General features: G+C 45.6%; 1 protein-coding gene across 1 annotated transcript; it reads left to right on the forward strand.

Moving 5' to 3' along the window:
• The first annotated feature begins 6827 nt into the window (after window positions 1-6827).
• LOC309567078 (ADP-ribosylation factor-like protein 5C) lies at window positions 6828-19853 on the forward strand. The gene is made up of 6 exons (XM_082272401.1): window positions 6828-6972; window positions 13478-13538; window positions 15781-15928; window positions 16364-16447; window positions 18193-18344; window positions 19773-19853. The coding sequence occupies exons 1-6, from the start codon at window positions 6927-6929 to the stop codon at window positions 19819-19821; spliced, it is 540 nt and encodes a 179-aa protein (XP_082128527.1). The 5' UTR covers window positions 6828-6926; the 3' UTR covers window positions 19822-19853.
• Window positions 19854-20161: the final 308 nt, after the last annotated feature.

Genomic DNA, 20161 nt, shown 5'->3' on the forward strand with positions numbered 1-20161 from the left:
CGGGGTGATGGATGCACCTGCTGACATCACCCCCCATACTGTTTTTTAGAGATGACTCTCTTGTAATAGCAATCGGAGTGGCTAGCTAGCTGCTCGATTGCTATTACAGGCATTGGGAGGGGATGTCTCCCCCCCCTTCCCTCCCACTACCTTCTGTAACTTCTTTGGTTTCTACCGCCCAGACCTGAACTACCAGCTGGAAAGTCTTCCGGCTAGTCGGAGACCCATAGAAAGCTGGGATCGTCTTTGATCGGGCCTCCACTATGGTAATGGTAACCCGGAAGCGATGACATGACATCACTTCTGGTTTACTCGAATGTCAACGTCACCATTTTTTGAAAATCAAAAGTATTCAAAAATGCCGATCTTGGTGTTTTGAATGCTTTGAAGGGCAAAGGAGGGATTTGGGGGTCTTATACTATAGATCCCTCCATAAAGAGTACCTGTTATGTGCCTATTACTGTCACAGAGGATGTTTACCTTCCTTGTAACAGCAATAACAGTGATTGAAAACAAATGTAAAGCAACAATGTAAAAAAAAAAAAAATAATAATTAAAATAGATATTAAAATAAATTAATAATTAAAATAGATATAAAAAAAACAATTAATAATTAAAATAGATATTAAAGTGCCGCAGTCCTCTTGTGCTAGCGCACAAAGGCGAACAGGTGCATGAGTCCCGTGCGCATGCAAACCCTGATCATCACACACAATGGGGCAATTGCTCCCCCTGAGAAAATATTACTGACTCTGAGCCTCTGAGTCCGAGGATCCCAGGGCCACCTTTAGCTCTGGGATGGCGGGTCGGCATGCCAAGATTGCAGGATCCTGACCCGCCATCCCCGAGCATCAGTGTGAACAATGGAGCTGACACTAGAGGATGTTGAGCCGATGCTTCCTGTATAGCGCCGCCTCCAGTCACAGGCGGAGTGATACCAAATGTACTCCTCCTCCGCCTGTGACTGGAGCGATACAGGAAGCATCGGTTCTGCTCTCTACTGCAGCCGCTGCTTCCTCCAGCACTGACTCCTGTCAAACTGATGCTCAGGAATGGTGGGTTGGGAACCAGCCAGCAAGACTCACCAACAATACCCGCCAGCAGTACCAGCCAGCAATACCCATCAACAGTACCCGCCAACAATACCAGCCAGCAATACCCACAGCAGTACTCACCAGCAGTACCAGCCAGCCTTACCCATCAACAGTACCCACCAACAATACCCACAGCAGTACTCGCCAGCAGTACCAGCCAGCAATACCCATCAACAGTACCCACCAACAGTCAACGCCAGTAGTACAAGCAAGCAATACCCACCAACAGTACCCGCCAGCAGTACCAGCCAGCAATACCCATCAACAATGCCCGCCAGCAGTACCAGCCAGCAATACCCATAAACAGTACCAGTCAGCAGTACCCGCCAGCAGTACCTGCCACCAGCACCCACCAGTAGTACCATCCAGCAGTACCCTCCAACAGTACCAGCCAGCAGTACCCACCAGCACCAGCCAGCAGAACCAACCAGCAGTACCAGCCAGCAGTACCCACCAGCAGCACCAGCTTGCAGTACCAGCCAGCAGAGCCCGCCAGCAGTACCAGCCAGCAGTACCTGCAAGCAGTACCCACCAGCAGGACCAGCAAGCTGTACCCACCAGCACCAGCCAGCAGAATCCACCTGCAGTACCAGCCAGCAGTGCCCACCAGCAGTACCAGCCAGAAGTACCCACCAGCAGTACCAGCGAGAAGTACCCACCAGCAGTACCTGCTAGCAGTACCTGCAGGCACCAGTCAGCAGTACCCACCAGCAGAACCCACCAGCAGTACCAGCCCTGTAGGACAGCCAGCAGCAGCCACCAGCCATACCCGCCTGGGGGACAGAAGCAGCCAGTGATACCTGCAGGAATCCTGAGGAAGAAGTGAAGATTGAGGTCAGTTGAGGTGCAGGTAAACCGCAGTGCATCCATGTGAAAGAAGCCTTAGCCCTTTTCACACAATCGGTCCAATCGGGTCCGCCTGTCTGTTTTTCGGGTGGACCCAATTGGACCCTCCATTCACCTCTATAGAGCGGCAGATGTAAATGGACTTGTGTCTGTTTACACCCGCCTATCTCCAATCCAATCCACTTAAAAAAACAGAAAGGGATCCGTCCCATTCTGTCTGGGCAGATCAGATCAGGGGCTAAAAGAGTAGATAGGGAATTTTCTGTGTCTGCTCTGCATATGCTGAGTGGACATGGACCTGTCATCCGCCCGATCCGCTCATTGTGGCCGCGACCAGTTACCAAGTCGCTTAAGTGGCCCTCAAACCTCAAAAGGCTGGGTACCCCTGTTGTAGGGTCATGAGTCCCGGATGGAGAGGTGCGCTGTAGCAGCCTTCCCCCTTAGTTTTGCTGCGGTGTGTGGCAGAGGGAAGGATTCCCAGATGGAGAGGTGCGCTGTACTATAGCGTATCAGAAGACCTGTGGGGAAATCATAAAGATCTCCTGTGAAGTTGATAAAAGTGTTTGGTTCCAGAACGTCCTGCAGAAGGAGCGAGATTGCGCCGCCGCAGGCACGCGCAGCGGGGCGATCTCGATGTGCCTGTGTCCCTCGGACACATAGCAACAAGTTTTGGCAGGAGGGCCCTGTGATTGGCCCTCCTGATCACATGACGGCTGTGTCCAATCACAGCTGTCATGTAATGTAAATACAGCCGTTGTAACGGCTTTGATCTCTTCTTCTCGTCACACAGATCTGGTCAGTGAGGAGAAGAAGACGATCTGTGCTGCAGCCAGGGGATCAGTGAGTTTTACCAATTACTCACTGATCACAGGGGGGGGTCTGTGCGGGTAATCAGAACATTGATTACCAGTGCAGCCTTGGGGGGGGGGGGGTGCCACTAAGCCACCAGGGATGCCCACCCATGACCACCAGGGATGCCCACCATGGCCACCAGGGATGGCAATCAGGGCTCAGAGAGGCTGCCAGTGGTGCCCTCCCTATCAGTGCTGCCCACCAATGCCATCTATCAGTGCTGCCCACGAGTGCCCATTATTGCCATCTATCAGTGCTGCCCACCAGTGCCAATTATTGCCCACCAGTGCTGCCTATCAGTGCCCATCAGTGCCTTCCATCAATGCCGATCAGCGCCGCCTATCAGTGCCGCCGATCAGTGCTGCCTATCAGTGCCCATCAGCGCTGCCTATCTGTGCCCACCAATGCTGCATATCATTGCTACCTATCAGTGCCCATTAGTGCTGCATATCAGTGCTACCTATCAGTGCCTCCTCATCAGTGCCTGTCAGTGCGGCCTCATCAGTGCAGGAAAAAACGTATCTATTTACAAAATTTTATAACCTAAACAAAAAACTTTTTTTTTTTTCAAACTTTTCGGTCTTTTTTTATTTGTTTAGAAAAAAAGAAAAAACCTGGCGGTGATCAAATACCACCAAAAGAAAGCTCTATTTGTGGGGAAAAAATGACACAAATTTGGTTTAGGTACAGTGTTGCATGACCGCGCAATTGTCATTCAAAAGGCAACAGCACTAAAAGCTGAAAATTGGTCTGGGAAGGAAGGAGGTTTAAGAGCCCAGTATTGAGGTGGTTAAAAACAGTTCTGTAAGCAATACCCCATTTTCTAGACTAGACTCTGGATACACCCCTGGCGGGAGCTGACTAGTGGGTACCACAGATTCTATGTCCACCCATAGATCCCAGAGGGAGAACGGTGGCCTTCCTATGTAAACAAGGCGGATCACCATTCTGTCAGTAGGCAAAGCATGGATCCATGCCTTCCCTTAATAAAAGCCCCTCCTCCACAGTAAGAAAACACCAGCAAGGCACACAGTTAACCCTTTAATCATCCCTGATGTTAACCCCTTCCCAGCCAGTGTCATTAGTACAGTGACAGTGCATATTTTTATCACTGATTACTGTATTGGTGTCACAGGTCCCCAAAAAGTGACAAAAGTGTCAGATTTGTTTGCCGCAACATCGCAGTTCAGCTATAAGTCACTGATTGCCACCATTACTAATAAATAAATATATATATCTGAAAGTTTGTAGGCGCTATAGCTTTTGCGCAAACCAATCAATATGTGCTTATTGGGATTTTTTTTTACCAAAAATATGTAGCAGAATATATATTGGGTTAAACTAATTGGATTTTTTACATTTTTTGATTTGATATCTTTTATAGCAGAAAGTAAAAAATATATATATTTTTTTTTTTAACCTCCCAGGCGGTAATCCCGAGTGTGGCTCAGGGTTAATTTTCAGTACCAAAAGCGGTAACCCTGAGCCACACTCGGGATTACCCCAGAATCGTACTCACCTTCCCTGCGATCCACCGCTGTCCTCCCCCCCGCAGTCCTCACACTCTCTCCCCGCTCTGTTCTCGGCCGATGCCGCCACCTGTCTTCCGGTTCCCTTCCCTGCGAGCGTTGCGACTCAGGGGGGTGGAACCGGCGGCAATTTCAAAAATGTAAATACACTAAATGAGATGATATAAAGCTGTGATCGGTAACAGATTACATTGTATCATGCCATTTCACCACAGGATTGCACCTGGGGACTTTTCCAGTGCCCTGCCTGTGCTTTTCCAGTTCTTTGTTCCTGGAAAATAGAGAACGACCATGGCGTCCAAAAAGCGTTCTTTTTGCGCAAAAGAGCTTTTAGACGAACTGGAAAACAGCGACAGCGAAACAGAGTTACTTGAAGAACTGGGCGATAGCGATTGGTGTGAAAATTCATCATCAGGTACGGAAACAATGATTCTGATGTCTCTTTCTGGCACATAGTTTGTGGAATTTGGGAAGTATATCAAATAATTCTTCAGAATTTCCAACGGAGCGCTGTGCCAGAAAGAGACATCAGAATCGTTGCTGTCGTCACTTTCTGTACCTGATGACCAATTTTCCCACCAATCACTATCGCTCAGTTCTTCAAGTAACTCAGTTTCGCTGTCGCCGTTTTCCAGTTCGTCTAAAAGCGCTTTTGTGCAAAAAGAACGTTTTTTTTGGACGCCATGGTCGTTCTCTATTTTCCAGGCACAAAGAACTGGAAAAGCTCAGGCAGGGCACTGGAAAAGTCGCCAGGTGAAATCCTGTGGTGAAATGACATCATACAGTGTAATCCGTTACCGATCACAGCTTTGTATCATCTCATTTAGGGCCCTTTCACACAGGCGCTCCGCTTGTCCGCAAATCATCCTATTTTTTTGCGGATGATATACAGACATAATGAATGTCAATGGGATTGCGGATGTCAGCGGAATACCATCCGCTGACATCCGATTTTCTTCCTTTCAGTTCTGTTCCGTTTTTTGGAACGGAACAGAACCCTATTTTTCTCCGTTGAAAAAACGGAAAGGAAGGAAAATCGTATGTCAGCGGTGTCATCCCCTGACATCCGCAATCCCCATAGACTTACATTATGTCCGTATATCATCCGCAAACGGATGGGATGATATGCGGACATACGGAGCGGATGACACAACTGTCATCCGCTCCATGAAAAAAAAAAAAAAAGGGCTGGAGCGGATCGCAATGCGGTCCACTTCAAGTGAAAGAGCCCTTGGTGTATTTACACTTTTTAATTTGCTGCCGATTCCACCCCCCCCCTGCATCGCAACGCTCGCAGGAAAGGGAACGGGAAGACAGGTGCCGGCAATCGGCTGAGCACAGAGTGGAAGGATGGTGGGAGGACGGTGGGGGAGGACGGCGGGGGATGGCAGGAGAAGGTGAGTTTTAAAATGTAAAACAACAGATTTCAGTGCAAAACAATGTAGTGCTTTTAGCACAGAAATCCTGACATAATCAGACCACCAGGGAGGTTAGAGCAAAAAATAAAAATCACAGAGGTGATCAAATAACACCAAAAGAAATCTCTATTTGTGGGAATAAAAGGACGTCAATTTTTTTATTTGGGTACAGCGTTGTATGACCGTGCAATTGTCAGTTAAAGTAACGCAGTGCTGAATCACAAAATATGGGCAGGTCAGGAAAGTGGTGGGGGGCAGTAAATCTTCTGGAGGACAAGTGGTTAATTTCTATGTTTGGACCAAGCAGAGAACTTGAGCTGAGGTTCCTATGGACACTACACATCACATCGTCCCTCTCAGGAGCGATCAGAAGGGGGTGGCTGTATTCCTATACACAGAGGGGGACATGGAGAACAAATGTAGTCACCCTCTAACAGGAAGTGGGAGTGTTTGAAGAATTGGGGACGCCGAGGGCAATAGAAGGGACTTTTCTTAGGTAGGAATGTATACCTGAATATTTACTAAAGCAGAGTTCATTGTCACTTTCATTTATAACATGAAAACAACTACTCTCTGGGTTTCTATTGGTGGGAATTCCCTGCTCTGTGGAGGAAATGTTGGAATGGGAATATCCCACATAATAGCAGGAATTTCCTCTCCCTTCCTGTTCTATCTCTGAGGTAACCAGTCAGGAGAAATCTCCCCGTTCTATCTCTGAGGTAACCAGTCAGGAGAAATCTCCCCAATGACACACACAAGGCCCTCCTCCTCCTCCTCTCTGAGGCTCATTATGTGTATAGGAAGTACACGTGACCCTCATTGCTCTCACAGCACGGCCTGTGCTCTCTCAGCCATGACGAGTTTCCACTTTCCAGAAAACTATTTATAACCGGAAATGCTCGCACGAGAGGAACCTGCCTCACCGAGCTCCGTGCTGTCGCTCGCCTCATAAGGGCATAGCCACGCCCCTTTATTTATACGCTACGCGATTGACGTCATGGGACTCCCCCGGAAAGCCACTCCCTAGGAAAGCCATTCGGCCAAGCCACGCCCGAAGTGTGGGAAGAGCCTGGCTGACGTAACGTGCGTTTAAATGCTCCGGCCAGCCTTTCGTTGTTAGAGCGAATCGGTGACTTCGAGGCTGGTGATTTGTCGAGCTGATCGATTGGTGGACCGGATCGATAACAATGGGGCAGCTGTTTACTAAACTTATGAGCATTTTCGGTAACAAAGGTAAGTGTGTTCTATGGGATCAACAGGCTGACTTTCTATAGGAATGGTGGGATATGGATTACAGATCCTGGCATTACTGTGCAAGTCTGATAACTTTACTACACTGCTGAGTATTACACAGTCACCCTAGAGGAGAGAAGGGGTACACTGACCCGTCTATTATACACAGTCACCCTAGAGGGGGAAGGGGTACACTGGCCATACACTGACTCCTCTATTGATTACCACTAACTTTCATTTGGGGAGCAGTAAAAATGGGTGGTTGATATGTGTTATTGCCCCCCTCCTTGTGCTGCAACGGCAGCCGGATAGTGTTGTACACATGCTGAATCCGTGATGTGGTTTGGCCTTCAATCCTACGCAGTGACATGTTGGTGTAGACTTTTAGGGGTTAAACCAGTTGGTGAGGAGGTGACTAACGCTTCCCATCCGTCTACCAAAAGCCCTCTGAAAAGTGATCCAGAGCACGTTACACTTCAGAGGTTAAAGCAGAAGTAAACGTGCCTGTAATGCTTGTACCCATAGGTAAGGCTTACCTTTAGGAGATATTTACAGTACCTATATGTGCACCATTTAGGAGATATTTATTGTATAATGATGATGTCTTCGGCACATGCTCTCTGAAGGAACGGCCACCTGTACCATTTATCAGAGCCCTGTGCTGTGACTGGTCACTCCTGTGTGCATGCGCAGGAGTGACGCATTATTCTCGCACTGATCACTGTATTAGTGTCACTGGTTCCCGCAAAGTGTCAGAATGTCCACCGCAATGTCTCATTCCCATTTAAAAGGCTGGCTTCACACTGGTGCGATCTCAGAGATTGCATGTGATTTGCACCACATTGCTGTGCAGATCACATGTGATGCAAATTCAGCTATACAAGATGTATGGTTGAAATCGCATCGCATTTGCACCAAAATGGTGCAGGACCCTTTTTTTGGTCCTCACTGGAAATGGATTGCATGGGTGTTCACACCTATGCGATCTGATTCTGATTCCTGTACCATTTCACAGTTTGCATTACGAACCGGTTTGGGGGTGTCATTAACTTTACATTGACACCCCAAGCAGTTCGCACATGGCAGTGTTAACCAGTGTGTGATTCAGGTGTAATGTGGGAACCAGCCCTGAATCGCGGTTTCCCACATCGTAACAGTGTGAACCGGCACTAAGTCGCTAATCACCGCCATTACTAGTTTAAGAAAAACAAAAAAACTGTATATACAGCATAGTTTGTAGAGCCTATAACGTTCGTATAAACCAATCAATATACTCTTATTGGGATTTTGTTTTTTAGCAGAATACATATTGGCCTACATTTATAAAGAAATTTGATTTTTTTTTTGTGGATGTATTTTAAAGCAAAATAGAAAAAATAATTTTTTTCAAAATTGTCCCTTTTCAAAAAAAAATAAAAAAAATAAAAAAAATATATTTAATGGGGGTATTCGAACAAACTTCTTTCCTGCAACCCGTAGTTGCAGAAAATAAATTTGCACTTTGTATGGCCTCCCTTTATATTGGTGCCAAGGGGGGGGGGGAAATGCCCCCCCTTACAGTGCAGTGGTGGTCACAATGCCACCCTTACAGAAATAAAAGATAATTGATGAGATGCTGCGGGCTCCTCCAAGTAGTATTGGAACTATGCAGACAGAGGGGGGGGGGGGGGGGTTGGTGTCAACCAGCCAATTCCCAACTAAGGCTCTATTCACACTACCGCGACTTGTCAGCCTGACAAGTCACGGTCTGTCGCGGTCCATTGTGTGCTACAGGAATCGTTCTAATAGGAGTGACACAAGTCGCTCCGACTTAGAAAAAGGGTCCTGTACTACTTCGGGGTGACCTCGGAGCGACTTGCATAGACATTCATTATATGAAGTCTGTGCAAGTCACGCTGCACGCGACTTCACAGGTCGCCCCCGAAGTCGTGCTGCTTCAGTGTGAATGGGCTCTAAAGGCCCGTACACACGTACCGATCGTCGGCATACAAACGTCGGTGGACGAAGGATCTGCCGATTGTACGCGTGTTAGTATGGTGCCTCCGACAGATGTCTGCGCACAATCCGCAGACAAAAGTCTTTCGTGCAAACATGAAAATATTTGTATGCCGACACCAGAACGGACGATTGTTCGCCTGTCAGTACACAATTCGGCCGACAGACCGCAGATTTGCAAGACTGGGCATGCTCAGAAAATAGAAAACACAGGGAAAGTTAACCATTACATGACATCACTTCTGCAGTCGGCGGACAAAATTCTTGTGCTGTCCTTGTGCTGTCTTTGCACTTTTCAGCAGACACCGACATCCCGGGGAGAAAAGAGGAACATTTGTAAGCCGACCATCGGTACGTGTGTACGGGGCTTTAAGCCTCATAATCTCTGGAGGAACCCCAGTCTTCCACAGAATGGCTGATGTAGGTAAACGCGTAATAAATAAATAAATAAATAAATAAATGAAAAAATATAAAATTTGTTCCCATTTATTCTACTTTTACCGCAAACCAACCCTTGAAATAATTCCGATTTAAGGAGGAACAATTCATTGGGGGGCAATGGGGGGAAAATGCTCCCCTTACAGTAGGGTTCAGAATGCCTCCCTCACAGAGTAATAGAGAGAACAGAAGTCATTCCACTGGCTCCAGAACTATGCAACCACCATCAACTGGGAAGACAATCAAGGAAGCCCTAGCAACCTGTGGAGGAACCCTAGTCTTCCATGGAACCCTAACTGAGAATGGCTGATGTGGACACTTCCATAAAATGTAAATGGTTTACGACTGTTGGCACTAGTTCCCACTCCATCTACTGCGAACATTGTGGACTTGGTTGTATACTTCATCTTCTGGTCCTCAGCCATTCTGGATTGAAACAAGTCCTACTGGGATTTCTAGTTCTGCAACAGCTGGATGGGCCTAGACTGCCATCTTGGGCACTGAGGGTCATAGGTCATGGCGATGAAGAATATTATATCTGGGAACTGCTTTACCGGCTATAATTCACTCTTCTCTGCTGCCGTCTTGATGCTTTTTGTGTTCCTCACCCTCATTAACCTTCTCCTTTTCCAGGCTTGTGTTTGCTCCATGACTTTTGTCTGACTGCTTGTGTATTGAGCCTCTTCCCTGGCTGCGGGCTATTATATGTGCATAGTTGAATGTAAATGGGTTTTAGACCCTGGTGTTTTTCTACAATGGATGGGGAGGGGGTGGCTGTTGCAGAGCTTATTTCTTCTTCTCACAAGCTACTTTCAGCCCAGAATGTTTTTACAGTTCAGACATAGCTTGCATTCCTTTCTCTCCACATCTGTCAGACTTTTCCAAGTAGAAACCTAAGAGGAGGAGGAAAGTAAGGTTTGCCAAGGGCCCTTAAAGACGCAACTTTATTTTCCTCTAGTTTTGGAGAGTGTGGAAAGGTTATCAGCGCTACTAGTTTTTTATTGCTGTCTGTGTTTGCTGGATGAATTTGCCGGCTTTGTCATAGTGACCTTTGTCACCAAGGATGTCATGGTGACCTTTGTCACCAAGGATTACATTTAACAAATCTAAAATATTAAGTTGTCACAGATCGGCCGATTCCTGTTGAATTGGCTAAAATTTGTTCCTTGGATGGCCCTGTCAGCACCACCTGCTCGGTAAAAGTTGATCTTTCAATTGACTTTTGTTGAAGGAGCGGGGCAGAAAGTTCTCAGATGAACAGCACCTCCTTCCACGTGCTGGTTGTCATAATACAATAGCTGGCATTGCAGATTTCTCCATCCATGCTATTTAGTGTGGATGGGGGAAATCGGGTGACTTCAGCCTGCAACACTGAATGAGAAAAATCCTAGTGTGTGTGGCCAGCTTGAGGCCCGGTTCCCACTGGTGTGAACAGACATCGGATGTGGTGCGCACGGCATTGTGGTGCAGAGTGTGTGGCCAGCTTGAGGCCCGGTTCCCACTGGTGTGAACAGACATTGGATGTGGTGCGCACGGCATTGTGGTGCAGAGTGTGTGGCCAGCTTGAGGCCCGGTTCCCACTGGTGTGAACAGACATTGGGACGTGGTGCGCGCGGCATTGTGGTGCAGAGTGTGTGGCCAGCTTGTGGCCCGGTTCCCACTGGTGTGAACAGACATTGGATGTGGTGCGCACGGCATTGTGGTGCAGTGTGTGTGGCCAGCTTGAGGCCCGGTTCCCACTGGTGTGAACAGACATTGCACCACAATGCCGTGCGCACCACGTCCAGAGTGTGTGGCCAGCTTGTGGCCCGGTTCCCACTGGTGTGAACAGACATCGGATGTGGTGCGCACAGCATTGTGGTGCAGAGTGTGTGGCCAGCTTGAGGCCTGGTTCCCACTGGTGTGAACAGACATTGGATGTGGTGCGCACCACATTGCGGTGCAGAGTGTGTGGCCAGCTTGAGGCCTGGTTCCCACTGGTGTGAACAGACATCGGATGTGGTGCGCACAGCATTGTGGTGCAGTGTGTGGCCAGCTTGAGGCCTGGTTCCCACTGGTGTGAACAGACATTGGACGTGGTGCGCACTGCATTGCGGTGCAGATCACATGCAATGTCTGTGTGTTGGGAATTCAGCCATACAGTTTGTATGGCTGAATTTGCATCGCATTTTTTTTTTTTTTTTTTTGGTCCGCGCTAGAATTGAAACGCATGGGTGTTCACTGATATTGCGGGACCCCTGGACGGGTAAAGAAGAATACAGTGGATCACATCACTTCCGAAGTAGTTTTTTGTTGTAAAAGAGTAACCTTCATGTTTTGATATGAGACTAGCATGTAACAAAAAAATGCCGATCGTTCATCCGATAATCTCCTTGTGTGTACCAGGCATAAGGATGGCCACAGACGGGCAGAATTTGAATTGAGAATTTGGTTTACTGGCTTTATGCTGTATTTAGTTGATGTTTGGCTGTGGGACATGCATGGTAAAGGTTTCTTTTTCTTAACAAAATAACAGAAAAGTCACTAATTGGTTGCCCAGAGATTTTGTAAATGATCAGAAAATCCCTTCATGCAATTATAAGCTCAAGCGTTCTTATTGACTTTTAGTTTTCATTTACTGTAGATCAGTCAGAACCTCTTTCAAATCTTTAGCTTTCTGTTTCGTTGTTGTGGAAATTTCCCCTTACTTTGTGTACCAATGGCAGTGACACCAGGACATGAATTGAGAGGGTGTGGGTGTCACCAAGAACACACACTGAGCATTAAAGCTTGTACACACTATATAAGAAAATCGGGCGAGAATTTTCAACCAAAGAACTTTCGTACGATTTTCGTATTGTGTGTACACCTCTTTCTACACCTGAACAAAAATTTCCAAAGGGACAAGCTCCATAATTTTTCTCGTACTGGGACAGAATGAACAATTTTTGTTTAATGTGTACTGTTTTCATACAAGAAAAATCAGAAACCAAAGACTGCACATGATCAGAAATAATAAACCACAAACAAAAGCCTTTGTCGTATGAGAATATTCTTTTATAGGTTTCAATTTACTGTGAAACAACGAGGAAAATCCGACAACTGTTCGCCCAATTTTCTTATAGTGTGTTCCCCACCTTAGTCATCGAACTCCTCTCCACTAAATAAAATGTATTTTTGTTGCAATCTGTGCCTCCATCAGAAAGGTACTCATTACTTCCTTTTTCTTGTAGAAGGGCATTTTTCCAAAAAAAAAAAGAAATTTAAGACTTGACAGGCTCTCCAACCGTTGAGATTGGGCTGCTGTTGGACTTTAGGCTAGCTATACACCAGAAAGATTTTTATTTAGCCTCCCGGGATGAACAAAATGTATCTAACCAATTCCTCCATTCACGATTATTGGCACAGATGGACGAATCTCCCCTGCTGATTGTTTTGGTTTGACAGTTGGTGGCCGAAGACACTGCAAGATGCCCCCGCGATCCCTGTTACTTTGAATGGCACCCAAATCGCGGAGCGATATTTTTGCCCGTAGACACGCGGTTAAATTGCGCAAACAGAATCGTAAGACGCCGGTCACCCAAAAGAGGTTCTTGTACTTCTTTTGGACGGCAGGCATCCGGCTATTCTGTTTGCACGATTTTACCACGATTCATCGGGCCACAATCGTGGCAAAACCGTACCGCTATTTGGGTGCCATTCAAAGTAACGGCGATCGCAAGGGCTTCCCGCGACATTGGCTATCAGAATACCCAAGCAGTGACTGCAGGGAATGGCTTCAGTCAGTGGTCTTGCCAATGGTTTTCTGCCTGACCCATTCAATTTTTCAGTTCAGGTGGAATAGTGCCAACAAAATTGATGCAATTTCTGATGAACCGGCTGAAATTGACTCGGGGTAGCTTAAGTCTTGACTATCCTGTGTATGTAGGTCCATGAACACTTCCGAAAAATTTCCCAATTTCATAACTAATACTTACAGTGCCACTTTAAGGAGTTGTAATGTACCATTTACTCTCTTTACTTGTACTTCTCTTCTATCTATGTTGTTGCCACAATAATGAGTAATCATTCCCCTTGTCCATTTGTTTTACAGAGCACAAAGTAATCATTGTTGGCTTGGATAATGCTGGGAAGACCACCATCCTATACCAGTTGTAAGTATTTACAGCCCTTCCTCAGCAGATGGCCTTGGGGCTAGAGAGGAAGTGAAAGGCCCTTATCTAGTTAGCTAGCATATGGCTACTAATTATGTGTTAGAAAAAGGAAACTGAGCATTAGACTTTCCCTAATTCTTTTTGGTAGTGGTATCTATGGAGGAACAGCATTGTCACCTTTAGAACTGGAAGTGTACAAGAAAAACAGCCCCCCCCCCATGCCTTTCTCCATAAAATAGGGGGAAGCATTAAACCCTTTAAATTTGTATCTAAAGAGGAGCTTTAATCACCCCTTTTGTGGGGTGTTTTTTTTTTTTTTTTTTTTTTTTTTGACCCATACTTATCTGCCATACTGGATAGTCCTTGATTCACCTGACAAGCAGATCCAGCATAGTCCTGCTGCGATCCCCTGATCAGAGGCAGTAGCTTGGGTCCTGTTCTGCCATCTTGGCCTGTCTACGTTATCGAATGTTGGCTGTTTCTTCAAAGTTCAAGTGGCCAGACTCCAAAACCACATGCCATCTCCATCCAGCAGCTGCTGTGAGCAGGGACACATTTGCCTGGGCAAGAATGTTGGCAGGGGGATGGGGCTGGGCAAATATTGGAAATGGCAAACAAAGTAGGGTAGGGGGGGGAGTGTAGGGAGCTATAGAGGATCTGGGGGTGGTTAAAGGTCCACTTAACAGTACCCAACACAAAATGATGTCAGTTCTATACAGTTGAGCAAGAAGAAATTTCTTTAAAAGGGTTTTTATTTAATCGTGAATGGAAGAATTTATTACATTGATCGTGAATAGACAATTGATTTTTAGATATCCTAATTTTTTTTTTTTTTTTTAACATAGTTTTATTTAAGTTTTAAAACAAAACTGAAACCTGCAGTCGTACATACTGTTCAGATGGGTAAAGATATATATTTTTTAAGGCTTCATTTACACCATGGCGTTCCGTTTTGCGTGCAGAATCGCAGCGATCCGAAGGCACTGCAAATTGTGGGATGCCCTCGCGATCCTTGTCACTTTGAATGGCAACCAAATCGCGTAGCGATAGTCGCCCAAAAAAAAAACGCAGTAAAATGGTGCAAACGGAATCGCAAGACGCTTGTCTCCCAAAAGAGGTTCTTGTACTTCTTTTGGGCGACAGGCGACCAGCGATTCTGTTTTTACGATTTTACCGCAATTTGTCGGGCGACAATCGTGGGAAAATCCCCCCGGCTATTAGGGTGCCATTCAAAGAAACGGGGTTCGCAAGAGCGTCCCACGATCTGTAGCAATTCTGCCTGCAAAACGGAACATCTTGGTGTGAATGGAGCCTTAAGCCCCATACACACACGCAGATCGTCGTCATACAAATGTTCGTCTTTTCTCCCCGGGATGTCGGTGTCTGTTGAAAAGTGCAAAGACAGCACAAGGACAGCACAAGAATTTTGTCCGCAGACTTCAGCTGACTGCAGAAGTGATGTCATGTAATGGTTAACTTTCCCTGTGTTTTTTATTTTCTGAGCATGCCCAGTCTTGCAAATCTGCGGTCTGTCGGCTGATTTCTGTACTGACAGGCAAACAATTGTCCGTTCTGGTGTCTGCAGACAAAAATTTTCATGTTTGCAAGAAAGACTCTTGTCCGCAGATTGTGTGCAGACATCTGTCGGAGGCACCATACTAACACGCATACAATCGGCAGATCTTTCGTCCGCCGACGTTTGTATGACGACGATCTGCGTGTGTGTACGGGGCTTCAGGCTCGGTTTACATTGGTGTGATGCGGGAAATCCTGTGATTCCCTGTGCGGGTTCCCCCATCACACCTGAATCGTTGGCGGTTCACACTGACCTCTGCGAACTGCTGTGGGTGTCAATGTGAAGTTAATTTCCCCACCCCAGATCAGATTGCAGTGCAAACTGTGAAATGGTATAGGAATCGGATCGCATGGACGTAAAACACCAATGCAATCTGATTTCACTGCTGACCAAAAAGAGGGTCCTGCACCATTTTGGCCTGATTGCGATGCAAATTCTGCCCTACAAACTGTACGGCTGAATTTGCATCGCACAGACCTTGCACTGCAATGCTGTGTGACTCGCATGCCATGTCTGTGTTCACACCAGTGGGAACCCAGCCCAAAGGATTTTCATTTAGTTGTTTTGTGTTCCTGGTAGGGAATCTCCCATGTGCCATTTTGGAACACTTCTGGACCTAGAACTACCAGTAAGTCTAACCCTGTTTGTTTGCTTGTTTACCTACAGTCTGATGAACGAGGTAGTGCACACGGCTCCAACTATTGGCAGTAATGTTGAGGAGATTGTGCTACGGAATACACACTTTCTAATGTGGGATATTGGAGGACAAGAGACCCTTCGAGCTACATGGAATAGTTACTACTCCAACACAGAGGTGAGATTTTCCGGATCTCTACATTTTGAATCTGCAGTCTGCAAAAGAAGGCTAAGATACTCTAGGCAATAATTTGTTATACATTTCTTAAAGCTGAGCCCCAGGTATGATCTGAATTCACATTGGTCCAGCTTGGAATAAGCTCATACTTGGACCAGTGTGGAAGCTGACATTCCCTGTAATAGTCTTCTACAGTGATTGCTGCTGTCTTCCACATCATGTGCCAAGTGCCTTTCCCTCTGCATGCAGACCGCAGGGGGTCATCCACCTGGCACTGCTACCATTCAGACCGTGAAATGACAGTTATCCACTACCAGTCATAAATAATGAATAAAAAATATATATATATATATATATAATGTCAGTAAGAGTATCTTGATTCTAATAGTTGTGTTTTTTCATAATTGTTTTTTTAATTATTTTATTTTTTTCCAGTTTGTCATTCTAGTAATTGACAGCACTGACCGAGAACGGTTACCAGAAACCCGGGAGGAGCTGTACAAGATGCTGGCACATGAGGTAGGCTTTATTTCTAAATTTTTTAAATGGTTCGCCTAGACAAAAGCCTTTTAGAGCATACCATTTATAAAGTTTTAAGTAAATGCAGGAAGAGTAGAAGAAACAGAATGGTGGTAGAAGAAACAGAATGGCGGTAGCACATGTCAATCAGAATTTAGATGTCTGTTTTATAACTGCACTTTGCTCAAGCTTAAAAATGATGATTGGGGTTCCTCCTCCAGCAATGCAATGCCCCCCTCTCTCACCCCTTGTCACTCCTTTGCAATCACTGCCGTCTCCTATACCAGCCTTCCCTACGGTCCAGAGTTTGTGGCTGTCTCTATTGGCAAGCCAGGGATGTGCACAGGAGTTAATTAGTCCTTTCATCCACGGCTCATGCATTTGTGGCTGCAGAATACAGAAAAATATTGTCAGCAGGTAAAAAGCTTTTTGTCATAACAGACATAAAGGGGTTAATTGACTAAAACTGGAGAGTGCAAAATCAGGTGCAGCTGTGCATGGTGGCCAATCAGCTTCTAACTTCAGCTTGTTCAATTAAGTGTTAAAAAAAACCCTGAAAGCTAATTGGTTTCTATGCAGAGCCCATTTTTAGTAAATCAGCCATGAAAACCAAGTGCTACTAATTAAGTTCCACTTTAAAACCAATCTCTGGGGGGAAGAAAAAATACTCACTTGCAGTGGGATTTCTTCTTATCCTATGATGGTGGACTATTCTTCAGCGTCCTCGCGTTCAGTGCAAGGCTACGCTGTTTCACTTGCTCCATCAGCTCATCCCCCACAGCTATTGCCTTTTGTATCAATTGACCCTCCCTTTTAGATTGTAAGCTCTAACGAGCAGGGCCCTCTGATTCCTTTTGTTCCAAATTGTATTGTAACTGTATTGTCTTCCCTCATTTTGTTAAGCGCTGCGCAAACTGTTGGCACTATATAAATCCTGTATAATAAAAAAAAGGCTACCAATCTTGTACTGTACTTGATGATGTACGTGCAACCACCAGAGCATGGCGGTGAAGAGGATGCCAGGGCATCAGGAGACCTAGAACCACTAGAGCTTAGGGAAGAAGAGGATGCCAGGACAATAGGGGACCTGCAACCACCAAAACATAGGGGAGGAGAGTATCTCATGGCATCAGGGGACCTGTGACCACCAGAGCATAGCGGAGAAGAGGATGGAAGGATACCAGGGGACCTGTGACTAGCAGAACCTAGGGGAGAAGAGGATGCCAGGGCACCTGGGGCCACCAGAGCGTAGGGGAGAAGAGAATGTAAGGATACTAAGGGAGAAGAGGATGCCAGGGCGTTAGGGGACCTGGGGCCACCAGAGCATAGGGGAGAAGAGGATGTCAGGGGGACCTGGGGCCACCAGAGCGTAGCGGAGAAGAGGATGTCAGGGGACCTGGGGCCACCAGAGCGTAGGGGAGAAGAGGATGTCAGGGGACCTGGGGCCACCAGAGCGTAGGGGAGAAGAGGATGTCAGGGGACCTGGAACCACCAGAGCATAGGGGAAAAGGGGCTGCCTGGACCAATCTATTGGTGCAGAGGATGGGGGTAAGTAAAGGGCTTTTTCTGGTCTCCCCCCCACCTGACCCTTGCAGTGTGGGAACAGACCCACATTTTTACTTTTCCTGGAGCTCCGCTCTTATATTAAAAAAAAAAAAAAAAAAAAAAAAGATAACTAGCTACTGTGGGTAATCACTTCTATGTTTCCATTTCTCAAATTCAACATAATGCTTTTCTTTCTGCAGGATTTGAAAAATGCAGCTGTGTTAATCTATGCCAACAAGCAAGACGTAAAGGACTCTATGTCTGCCTCCGAAATTTCTGCTTCGCTGGCACTTAGCGCTATAAAAGACAGAGCATGGCATATTCAAGGGTGCTGTGCTCTTACAGGAGAAGGGTAAGTCTTCCTACTACAAAATTAGCATTTTACCATTTGTCCCTTCTAACATGCCCTCACATTTCACAATATCACGATTGTCTTTACGGTTGTAGCAGGCGGCTTAAAGGCTTAGCTGTCCTTCCCAATAGAGATTTGCCTGTTCTACTACCCTGTATTGGTAATATTTAAAGTATAAACCTCTCTGTACTGTTTTTTATTTTCCACTACTACTTGGCTTTTAATGCACACTTGCAATTACCCAATGTTATCTACTGAATCAGCAAAACTAAACCAACGTGTTTCTAAGAAATGATGCAATCCTGTCCTTTTGCTTCATATATTGTTTTCCAGCTTTGACTGTATTAGTTCACTGAACTTGGGTTTCACCTTGCACAGTCATACTGAAACCGCCCAAGTGCTTTAGGTTAATGGAAGTTAAATAAAATCTTACTAAAGCATTCTAAAGCTCAGCAACCTATTATTATAAAATTTTTACTGGTCAGCAAAGTAACAGCTGGATGATCGGTGGGCCCATCATGGGAAATCCATTTACATATGTTGCAACCTATTATAACATTTTTACTGGTCAGCAAAATATACCCACAGCTGGGTGATCAGTGGGCCTATCATGGGAAATCCATTAACATATATATATATATATATATAATATAATGCAACGTTATCCAAGCTGCAGTGTATGTATTTTTACCATAATGATTATTTTCAGCCATGTTAACTTTATAGTCAGGTCTTATTGGCTCTCCTGAAAATAAGGTTTAAGGCAACAAATACTCATTCTAGTTTACTGGGTTGTGGCTAATGACTGGGGTGTTTTTTTTTTTTTTTTTTTGGGACTCCCATCTCTGGCCACGTAGCATTAGTATCGCATATATGCTTGGTCCACCCGACTCATTATTTTTCAATCAAATGATATCTAATAGGGTGGTGCCAACGTAGACCAACAACCAAACAAATTTTAACCCGGTTCATTAGGAACTGGTCAAAAATTCACTCCGATTATGGCCAGCCTTAGTTTGCCCCCCCCCCCCCCCCCCCATGCCCAGTACAGCCAGAGGGCATATGTATAAACGGTTGCCTTCTTTTTGGCACGGTTTATACAGATATAGAGTTTAACAGTGATTGGGGAAGTTTTACACTATAGTACCTACTGGGCAGCAAAGCAGGGCTTTAAACCTCCTCCATTTCGGAAAAACCCTTCCAAAAACGACATCACTTTCCCGTATTTCCAAACTATTGCGACAGTCTAGACGCTGATGTTGAAAATTTCCCTTTTTGACATGACAGCTTTTTGATTTTAAAAATAACCTTAGTAGCAGCTTATGTAAATGGCAACTGTTGCAAAACCTTAAGTGGCTGCAAGTTCTGCTTTTGTTATTAACCTATAGATATAATGTTTAATTTAGTTTTTCTTTTCTCCTTTTCAAGGCTTCCTGCTGGCCTGGACTGGCTAAAGTCTCGTGTCACTGCCAACTGACCATAATGGCAACTTTATTTTTTGTGCACCGGACACTTTGATTTTTTTACATATGGCCTCCTTTTTTATATGGAATGCATAGCTTGTTTTATACATAAACAGAGGAGGTTTGGAACCATGTTTATTGAGCTGTGGGTGGCTCTGAACCGTCGAACTGAAACTACGACATAAAGACTTGTAGTTTACAAGATATCAAGACCATTGGATTATGTTGCACTCTCATGGTATAACTCAAGGATGGCATTTGGTTCAGACCACCTGTCTTCTCTACGTAGTTCCTTCCTAAGGTGGCCAAAGACCATATTTTACATTTCCACCTTGCATCAGCAACTTTCTCGAA

The sequence above is a fragment of the Pelophylax lessonae genome (genome assembly GCF_965119305.1).
Source record: "Pelophylax lessonae genome assembly, chromosome: 11".
Classification (NCBI taxonomy): Eukaryota; Metazoa; Chordata; class Amphibia; order Anura; family Ranidae; genus Pelophylax; species Pelophylax lessonae.